The 11,384-nt window shown below is 41.8% G+C and overlaps 1 protein-coding gene across 1 annotated transcript in view; it reads right to left on the minus strand.

Annotated features, from left to right (window-relative positions):
* Positions 1-11,384, minus strand: part of LOC123512740 (ATP-binding cassette sub-family C member 12-like) — a 51,771-nt gene that overhangs the window by 21,671 nt on the left and 18,716 nt on the right. Inside the window, 10 exon segments of the mRNA XM_045269309.1 lie at positions 230-453; positions 685-920; positions 1,212-1,386; positions 1,693-1,742; positions 1,745-1,822; positions 2,203-2,328; positions 3,001-3,148; positions 4,032-4,135; positions 5,194-5,349; positions 10,508-10,655. Of these exon segments, the coding sequence (XP_045125244.1) occupies positions 230-453; positions 685-920; positions 1,212-1,386; positions 1,693-1,742; positions 1,745-1,822; positions 2,203-2,328; positions 3,001-3,148; positions 4,032-4,135; positions 5,194-5,349; positions 10,508-10,655 (1,445 nt within the window).

Below are 11,384 nucleotides of genomic sequence, written 5' to 3' on the forward strand. Positions count from 1 at the left end.
CCATCTCTTTCCTCTCCATACCTCCCTTTATCTTTCTTCTAAACATTCACAATCTCTCTATCTCTCTCATTATTGCTCTCTCACTCTCAAACATTCAGTACTCTCTCCTCTCCCTCTCTTTCTCTCTCTCACACACACTTCTCCCTGTCCTAAACAATCACAATCTCTCTCTCTCTCTCATTTCTCACTCTCTCTCCCTCCCTCCATCACAAGCACCACCTCCCAGTACCTCAAGTTTGTTCCTCGCTCTCCGATCTCCGTGGACTCCCCAGATGCCAGTAACTCAATGTCCGACTCTAGGGAGCAGATTCGAAGCACCTCCTTGTACTTCTCCTCATTGTACTGCTGCCCTATCAAGATGTTCTCCCTAAAGGTGTCGTTGTAGATCCAAGCCTGCTGTGTCACTAAGGCAAGGTGGCCATTCACCTGTACACTGCCTTTCTGCACTTTCATCTGCAAGGGAGGGAGTGTGGCAATGTGAGGGTTTTGTTTTTCTGAGATGGGGTGATAGATAGATAGATAGATAGATGACTGACTGACTGACTTACTGATTGATTGACTGCCTTACTGACTGAATGATAAAAAGATAAATAGATACATAGATAGATAGATCCCAAAGACAACAAGAAAACAAAACATCAAGAACAACAGCAATGACAACAACAGAGCACCGCAGGGCCTTACATCACCACAAATGGCAGAGATGAGAGAGCTCTTCCCGGCACCAATGCTGCCACACACACCAATCAGCTTGCCCTTCTCGATGGACAGGTTGATGTCAAAGAGGGTGTCCACACTCTTAATTATGTTGGCAGTGACGGCATTCTCTTGGCCGGACTTCACTGGGCTGCTGCTTCCGTTGGCATGTCCGTTTGTGTGTTTACCTTCCCCCTCCACCGGTCCATCCCTCTTGGCATCCCCTGAGATATAGAATTGTGGCATTAATTTGTTTATCTCTATTTTATCAGTGTTAGTGTGTATGTGTTTTTTTCTTCCCCCTTGTACTGTTTCATTTCTCTTGGCATTCTCTGAGATATTGAACTGTACACCCCAAAACAATCCCAAAACACCTAAAACACCCCAAAACATCCACAAAACATGAAAGGCGCAATGGATCAGGTGGACTTGACATTCAGACAGCTTATGGTGAGGGCTAGCACCTTTATGATTAGTAAAAACAATTAAAAAAACAACAACTTGGCTGCACTAACCATTCTTCATCTTGCTATTGGCTGCTGAGGGGTCTGAAGCACCACTGGGTTTCTTTTGCTTGAAATCAATGTTTGGCACCTCCCAGGCAAAGTCCCCACTCTTGATCTGCAGTGCCAGGTTGTTGTTGAGGAGCCCCCCGACCTGCTTCTGGTGCTCCGGCAATTCCAGCAGTTTCTACAGGCGTGACACGAGATTAGCTGACAGTAAGTGGTGAGGGAGGATGATGGTGGTGGTGATGATGAAATGTTACTGTTATTTCACTATCTCATCTTTGCTTTTATTGCTAAGGGAACTGACAATGGTGATGGTGAGAAGTTACTGTTACATCACCATCTCTTCTTTATTTTTAGTGCTAAGGGAACTATGACTGATGGTGATGATGATGAGAGGTTACTATTCATTCACTGTATCCCCTCTCCTCCTTTCCTTATCATCCTTTCTCTTTCCCAGTGTCCAGTAGCAGGTATGGTCTGAGCTCACCTGTATCCTAGTAAGAGAAATCTTGGCCTCAGCAATGGATCTCACAGTGAAGGCAGAACACCAACTGTGAACTGCATTGCATTGAACACTGAGAATATGGTGAAGGCTTCTGCTGAGTTGAGTGGAGAGCCTGCAAGGAGGAAGTACATAAATAAACATCAACATATATTAACCTCTTCAGTACTGGGACACATTTTTACCTAAGATTTGTGTACCATTAGACCATTTTATCAACATTAGGAAGGGTCTATGGAGGTCAGAAGATTAATGGCCTCAGTCTTCACTATTCTAATCCCCTTACATAAGTTTCTGAAGCTGTATAAAATCAACAAAATAGTAACCAGAATGAATAGGGAAACATGTCATGATACTGAAGGGATTAAAACATTTAGTATTTCAAGTTGAGAATCCTTTTATCTTGAGTTCAACTATCTAGACCCTTGAGAATATGTATGGCTATAAGGAGAGCATTTAAGGGTACAAAAGGGTGACAGCAGCAAAGTGTCTTGCCTGAGAGAGTGTAGCCCATGAAGGTGACGATGGTGGCCAGGATGCTGATGCTGGGGGTCACTGTGGAGCTCACCGCCTGCAGCAGTGCCCCTATACGATGCTTCTTCAGCTCCTCGTGTCGTATCCCTGCAAGCACACTCTCAATTTATTTATTTATTTTTATTTTTCATGTAAGAGGGAAAACTGGTCAAGGGAAAAATAAATAAATAAAAATAAAATGTATCCCTGCAACCACACCCTCAATTTATTTATTTTATGTAAGAGGGAAAAATAAGGATAAATAAGAAAATCTAAATAAATAAAAATAAGAAAACTAAAAAGGCCCACTAGGTTGCCAGCCACCTTACAGGTCTGAGCAAGAGCTAGTCAAGAGAGATAAATGTCTTGAAACTTCCCTTTTAAACACCCCATCACTTCATTCCACCTTCATTCCATTACACCTCAATATAAACTTTCATGTCTTCACTTCTTTACAAACTGCAATTCTCCTCCTCTTCCTTTTTATCTTTCACTTTCACTCATTACAAACTAAACTAATACATTTCCAACACTTTAAACTCCCCATCACTTCATTCCACCTTCATTCCATTACACCTCTCTATAAAATCCTAGACTTCCACTCATTACAGACTGCAACTAACACATTTTCTACACTTTAAAAACCCCATCACAAAAATAAGCAGCTTTCATTCCACACACCATCACTTCATTCCACCTTCATTCCATTTCCACCTCTTGTACATACATTTCCATGCCTCCACTCACACCCCATTCCCCTCTTCCACAGCCAAGACTCACCCGATATCTTCTTGGCAAATGAGTCTTCCCATGAGTACATTTTGATGAGTCGCATGCTGTTGAGAATCTCGCTCATGAGGGCCACACGCTTGTCTGTTACCTTGACTGTCTCCACCCTGATGCTGCTCTGGGCCTTGGCGATGAGGGCCTGCAGGAGGGAGAGAGAGAGGGAGGGAGGGGTGGGTGAGTGAGTGAGTAAAGGACAGAGTGAGGGAAGGAGTGAGTGAGAAAGTGAAGAAATGAATGAGAGAGAGAGAGAGAGAGAGAGAGAGAGAGAGAGAGAGAGAGAGAGAGAGAGAGAGAGAGAGAGAGAGAGAGAGAGAGAGAGAGAGAGAGAGAGAGTGAATAAGGAAAGAAATGAGTGAGTGAGGGAAACAATAAGTGAGAGTGAGTGAACATTAATCAACAGCCATAATAAAAAATAAGAAATACTGAACTCAATAATAAGGAGGAAGAAATGTGACTAGCATTTCTGACAGAAGGAAGGAAGGAAGGAAGGAAGGAAAGAAGGAAGGAACTGAGTGTCTGGGAGAGAAAAGTAAGTAGGAGGGGGAAGTGAGTAAATTAAGGAAGAAGGAAAGAAGTGAATGAATAAGAGAATGAATGAGAATAAAACTTCCCATCACAACAACAAAAACACAGAAGCAGGCAGTGAGTTCCAGAGTAAACCAGAAAAGGAGATGAATAATGGATGAACACCAGTTAACACTTGAGAGGTGGACAGAATTAAGTGGCTCAAAATTAACCCCCTTTAGTACCGGGACACCTTGAGATTTGTGTACAATTAGACCAGTTTATTGACATCAGAAAGCATCTACGAAGATCAGAAAATTAATAGCCAGAGTCCTCACTATTTTAATCCCAACATGAATTACTGAAGCTGTACAAAATCACCAAATAGTAAGCAGAACATGAAAACACATCCTGGTGCAGAAGGGAATAAGACAAAGGAGAATACAGAAACACCACAATTCTCTAAGCCAGCAGTGTGACGTGCCTCAAAAATAGCTCAGGTCCTTGCTCAGGCTTACCATGATGGGGTAGAAGAGGATGTAGACACCCTGGCCCAGCAACGACCAAGGCCCCAGGATGTATATGCAGTAGATGATGCTCAGGGTGAAGAGAACGGGCATTGCTGTGGATTACGACTGGAGTAAATACTGAGATGATGTTGTGGCATTTTTTGTGTGTTTTAGAGAGATATAAGTGAAAGAATATGTTTTTTTTCCTTACTTATTCATTCTAAGCTTGTATTTTTCCCTCTTTTACTAAGCTTATATTTTTTTTTTCTCTCTATTTTTACCTTATTCTCTTTTTTCCTCCCTTCATTACTCTATCTTCTTTTCCTCTAAGTTAAACACATCCTTTCATTCCTTCTTTATTAATCCCATCTTCTTTCCTTCCCTTATTAAAATCATCACTTTTTTTTCTTCGTTTTTAATCTGATCCTCTTTTTTCTTCATTGCTCTAATCTAGCTTCTTTTCCTCCTTTACTAAGTTTATCACATCCTTTTATTCATTCTTTATTAATCTTATCTTTTTTCCCTTAAACTCATTACATCCTTTTTTTCCTCTTTTATTAACCCTTTCCTCTTTTTCCTCCTTTATTGAAATCTATCCTTTCTTTTCCTCCCTTCTCTATTCTAACCATTCTTCTTTTTCTCCCTTATTAATCTCATCATATTCTTTTCTCCCTCTTTTATTTCCCTTTCATTATTCCTTTTCTTGTTCTCCTTATCTATTCTATGCCATTCTCTTTTCCTCCTCTTACTTACTCTAACCTATCCTGTTTTTTTTCCTCCCTTATCTATTCTGACCTTTCCTCTTTTTCCCCTCTTACACTAACCTATTCTTCTTTCCTCCCTTGTCTATTCTAAGCTTTCCTCTTCTCCTCTTCTTATTTCTAACCTATTCTTTTTCCACTCTTACACTAACCTATTCTTCCTTCCTCCCTTGTCTATTCTAAGCTATCTTCTTCCTCTTCCCTATATGCACACACACACACACACACACACACACACCGTTGAGATGTGGAACAGTTTGAATGAAGAAGTAGTGTCTGCAACAAGTGTACACAGTTTTAAAGAAAGATTGGATAAGTGTAGATATGGAGACGGGGCCACACGAGCATAAAGCCCAGGCCCTGTAAAACTACAACTAGGTAAATACACACACACGCACACACACACTCACCAGTAACGAAGACACAGGAGAGGCACGCTTCAAACAGTCTCTCCATATCATTGTTGCTAAAATTGATGATCTGGGCCGACAGTCTTTCTCCACCAGTCCTCAGGCGAAGCACTTTCTTGTACATCATGGCCTGCACTGCTCCTGTCACTCTCGCAGCTGTGGGTGGTAAGGGTCAAATTAGTGTGCTAGTGTGGTTTGGTGTTTTATGGGCCGTTCTGAGTGTGTTCGGTTGTGTTTAAGGTTTTAAGAGTTGGGTTTTCATATGCACTGAGTGATATTGTAGTGCTGGTAAGTTGAATGATGTAGGAAGTCTCTCTCTCTCTCTCTCTTCTATATTTTCTGTGTGTTCTAATTCTCTCATGTTTCAATGTTGAGTAGCATCATAATCTTAACTTAGGAAACTAATATTATTGTAGCATTATCAGAGAGTGGAATGATAAAAGAATGACCCCCTTACCTCTCTCTCTCTTTCTCTCCCCAATAGTATGTCATATGTGTGAGAGTCATGTACACAGACACACTTGGTGAATACTGACAAACACCATCACCAGCTCAGCATGCAGTGTGTGAGGGTTGGTTGAGGTCAGTGTTCCTTTCAATAAACATTCACATGACTATCACACTTATCACCAATGCCTCACGTATATCATTATGTGTTCCTTGGCATGATTCTTTAAATTATTTTTAAAACTTTTTTCATTGTTGCATTTTATAATATCTCATTCTAATTAGCTTAAAGATGCCATGTACTACCTATTAAAATCTTGAAAATCTTCACTAACACCTGATATAAGAGTGGGAAACATGTAAATCAATAAAAAAAAGCTTAATTTATACACCTTTGCTGCAGTAGTACGATCACAAGGACACAAACAAACAGACAATTATCCAAACTCAACTCTATTTGCTTTGTTTTATTCTTGTGGTTTGGCCAAAGTCACGGGTTTGCACCTTCAGCCACACGCTGCGGCAGGTGCCAGGTAAACGCCCTGAGACGCAGAACACAACCCCTGGTACCCATTCACTGCTGGGTGGATATGGACACAGGTGTGAGAACACTCATCTCTCTTCGCTCTATCAAGGCATTGAATCCAGGATCTCCCAGCTGTGAGTGTGAACCACGGCCAGTAGTGAGGCCTGCATCAATGCAGGCGAAAGAGAAAAGACTGGCACTCACTGTGAGCTAAGTCATGCCATGAAGGAAAGGCACGGAGCATCCATTCCATACAAGACCACATGACAGGACTAACAACTACGTCAGCCTTTTTTTTCATTTCATTCTTTATGTTGCCCTCGGCCAGCTTTCCCCTGTTACATGAAGAAACAGATCAGTAGAAAGGTGTAGCAGAAATATTGCCCACAAAGATTCTCAACCTTTTTCTCATTAAGAACCTCCTGAGTCATAAGACCATCCATCCGAACCCCCAGCAATCTGACATTGGACAGAATGTTAATATAGTGACTGACACTGACACAATATGTAATGATCCTGCAGAGGATATCATCACATCAGCCATCTAAGCACCCTCGGATATAGCCTTGTGAACTCCAAGTTGAGAACACCTGGTTTTAAAGGTTTAAAGGTCAACAGGTGTGGATGGTAAGTGTGCCATACACAATGAGACAGTCTGTCCAGGGCCTCAACACCACCACCTGCCTGACAGTGAGAGCCGCCGGCCGCCAGTGTCACCCACTCACTGTATTAAGCCACCTCAAGGCACAGTTCAATTCTAACGAGACACCACAGAGTGATGATGGCCTCTTCCTTGAGAACACACACACACACAACTATAATAATGCTGTTGCTGCTGGAATACTGCTACTACATTTCCTCACACACTTCCATTCTGCATTTCTCTCTCTTATCACTACACTTTCTGCATTTAAGATGCGAAACAGCAGGAAATGCCCGAAAAACACTGAGAATTGAAGGAAATGTTGAGGAGATGGGACGGGAGGAGCGGGGGTTGGAGGGACGGTCTCTTTGTCTGGGTCATGGTGGACGCCGGGCGGTCTGAACAGGGTTATACATAACTATCGCCTTATTTAACACAATAATGGCTATTTATCTATTTTGGTGGTTGATTCAGGCTTTGCTTCACTCTCTGGCTCTGGAAGTACAGGGCGTAGCATTGGTAACTGACCTGGGGTGATGGCACAGCTGAGGTGCCCTTGTGGCTCCATATTTACGTACGCAATTCATTTTAAAAATCGCCACAAGAAAAAAGGCGCCCAGACTGGAATGCACTACACTTTTGAACGCAAGAAATAATTTAACTAATAACCAAAACATAATATCGTAAGCGAGTGCTTTTGTTTACAAAACGTAGTCCAACGAACATTGTATTTCCAAGCAACGGTGTCACAAACACATCATTATGTCAAGAAGGAAAGCACAGCCATACTACATTATATTGCATTTTCTGAAACACAAAAATTTTCACATTCCAGCCAAATAAAGAAAACACAGATTCCTCGTCATATAAAAATTTATGTTTTCTATTTTTGTACCGTTATTTTTTTTTTAATTTAAAAATACGAATAGTTGGACTAAATTTGATGGAATATTATTACTTAAGTCATGTTTTTCATATCTTTTAGGTCTTATATCAAGCATCAAAACAATCATAGGCGTGCTAATTAAAAAAGGTTTAAATGATGGAATGCCGAAAGTGTTATTTCAACGAGAAACAAAAACAGAGCTAGACACGATCTTATTACGGATTATACCTTGATTTACATTCCTATCAATAAATAAAATACAAAAACAATGCAAACTCTAATAATAAACGAGAAAAAATCGTGATGTAGAGCCGAAGTAGTTTTTTGGCACCTATTCTCACCACCTTCATCTCCCTTTCCCCCTCCCCATTCCTCCCCATCCCTCCACCTCCACCTACCCCACCTACTCCAACACATCGAGCCCTTAAAACCCTGCAAACACGTGTAAAACACTCGAAAAATGCCCTTAAATCACTTGGCTCCAGGGTGAAGGGGGCGGGGCTTAGCCGTGGGCTGGCGGGATTTGGCGGGTCGGGGTGCCAGGGATGCGGTGGTTGTACGGGGTGGTAGTGGTGGTGGTGGGGATGGTGCTTGTGTGGGTGTGTGTGTACTCGCGATTATGTATGAGTATCCGTGTGTGTGTGTGTGTGTGTGTATGTAAGTAGGACAACCAGCCTAGGACACCAAAAATTGAGAATTAAAAAAAAAAAAAAAATAGGGCCCACTGAGATGCCGTTCCTAAACAAGAAATAAGATAGTCAGAAGGGGACTCCAAGAATTGTGCAGCAGCTATCAGTGGGGCAGTGAGGGGCGCGCCACATTTCCGAGGTCACATTTCCTGCAGGACACATCTACTAATATAACAGTTTTTCGAGTATGTAGTGACATTTTTACGGGGATCCTGCAGGGACAGAGCATATCTCCTGCACACAGTATACGTGTAGGAGATATGCAGGATACTATGCTGTTGTGTGGGGAATGTGCAGGATACTTATTTTGGTGTAGGAAATATGACCCACGGCTGTGTAGGACGTGGCAATACTCCAATTATTGTAGATCTGCAGAATTGACTCCCACAGTTACGCTGTCATATCTCCTACAAACATTACATACACTGCCACAGAACAACACCTCACATACCTTGCACCAACACCACCACAGAACAACATCTCATACCACCACCACCACCACCACAGTAACACTCAATAAATACAGGAACATAAGCACTTCAGTAATTTTGCACTCAGCATGTTTTGTCACATCAAATTCCCGGTCTATAACATTTCACAAGTTTTTATCTTCGACAGTACGGCTCTTCCTCCACAGCAGGGGTGATGACTGTAACGTATGTACAATTTGTCTTTTTCTAGTCACATTTTAGTGATCAGTGCTGTGGGCCGTCGGAAGACAGACAGCCCGGCCACGTCACCTTTCGACGATGAGTGACAATCAATGATGAAAAAAAAGGGGGGGAGGGGACCGGAATCCAGAGTTGTATTAAAACGGCTGTTCCCTTCAAAAAGAGCCACGCTTGGTGCTGGAGCAGTGATGTACAAGAAATGCCGTCTGTCCCGTCCAGTAGAGAAACAAATAATGCTGGATCGACACTAAATTCAAGCTAACTCATGTCTGAATGATAGTAACTGCGCAGAACGGACGTATAACAAGCTAAGTACTCGTTGACTGGGCAAGGTCATCAGGAGTGTAGTGAGCCACAAACGCCGAGCACAGAGGCTCCCGCTACGTAGAGAGGTGCGCCTACACAGTGTATGAAATGTGACAGTAAGGATTATTGTGTGTAGGAGAGATGCAGCGCCCTTGTAAGATAAAAGACACAGCAAATTGATGAGTGGAGGAAATACGTCACTACTCTAAGACAGCTACGGTTGTGGGAAATGTGTCCTGTACAGTACTCAGTTTTTTGTTTTTTCATGTAGGAAATGTGCTGGATACTCTTGTTTATGTGTAGGAAATATGTCAAATATGAAAGGGTATATGTGTGTGTATGTGTGTGTGTGTGTGTGTGTGTGTGTGTGTGTGTGTGTGTGTGTGTGTGTGTGTGTGTTGTGGTGGTGGTGGTGGCGTGGTATATACTATTAAGTGAAAAGTGTTGTAACTTTACGAGAGAGAGAGAGAGAGAGAGAGAGAGAGAGAGAGAGAGAGAGAGAGAGAGAGAGAGAGAGAGAGAGAGAGAGAGTGTGTGTTTGGTGTTGTAACTTCACCATCACATCGCCAATGAAAAAAAAAATAAATAAATAAATCGATATAATAAGATGTTCTGATGTGTTTACGTTAACATTCCTCACTTTTCCTCCTCTTCCTATTCCTTCTCTTCAATCACCCCTGTTGTTTATTTATCGTTAATTAAAGTAAAGTAGAGCGTAATCAGACCAAAGAAGGTGTCATCCAGTAAACAAACTCCTTCCTCCTTCCTCTCTCCCACCGGCATGGGGTGATGTGACAAAAGTACATTCATCCTTTTGAGAATATGTTTGTACATGTATGTATGCCTATATATCGCAATAAATGTATCAAATCTCTCCCACTATTTCAACCTACAGAAATATGACACTTTTTTTTCAAACAGTCATTGATGAAAGCTGAAATTCCGGACATTTAAAGAATTACCCAAAATTCCTCGGACGCAGTTTTCGACACGTGAATTCCGGACATGATCAGGAAAACTCGGACGTATGGCAACCCTAAATTAGCTCTTACGTACTATACAAAATGACTAAACAAGAACAACAATTACTATATACACACACACACACACACACACACACACACACACACACATTAACATCCCTACCAGTGTGAGTTCCAACGACAAACATGGCATTAAAGAGAGCACCACGGCCCATGTTGATGAGGAAGGTGGCCAGGATGATGAGGCCAGCATAGAGGTGGTCGATCTGCGGGTCCGTTATGTAGTCCAGTACCAGCTTCAGCATCACAGACTGACGGACAACGTAGAAATAAAAAGTTAAGTTACATTTCTCTATAGTGACAAGTGTATCGATATAATGATACCTATGAAATGTATCCTCGTATTCAGAAACGCCTTCTCTTCTCACTACGACAATTTTGCAAAGCCACAGAGACGACTAGCCGGGTTTTCAAGACAGTTTCTCCTTCTAATGAACTAGGAATCTTGCCAATCTACCCCCAGAACCATAACAAATACTCTTTAAAACGCGAGTATCTTCAACTGGAGCCTTTGGAAAGCAGTGATGGTGAGAGAGCAAAGGGTTTCAGAATACATGCAGGCTGTAGTAAGAGTTCAGATACAAATGGACTGAAATGGAATGAGTAGCAGTATGGTATTTACTCTTAACCCCTTCAGTACTATGACGTGTTTCCATGTTCATCCTGTTTACTATTTGGTAATTCTATACGCCTTCAGAAACCTATGTGGGGACTGAAATAGTGAAGACTGTGGCCATTAATCTTCTGATCTCCATAGATCCTCTCTAATATAGATAAAATCGTTAAACCGCACTCAAAACCTCAAGGTAAAAATGTGTCCCAGTACTGAAGAGGTCAAGATGTAAGGTAGTAATGGCAAAAGCTTGGTAAAGACTAAAAATTTTCTTCACATCTTAATCCTTGTTGTTCATAGGTTTGTCTCGTTCTGTGATGACCAGTAGGAATTCACTTTTACATAACAGATGCTTGTTTTGTGTTCC

The sequence above is a fragment of the Portunus trituberculatus genome, chromosome 34 (assembly GCF_017591435.1).
Source record: "Portunus trituberculatus isolate SZX2019 chromosome 34, ASM1759143v1, whole genome shotgun sequence".
Classification (NCBI taxonomy): Eukaryota; Metazoa; Arthropoda; class Malacostraca; order Decapoda; family Portunidae; genus Portunus; species Portunus trituberculatus.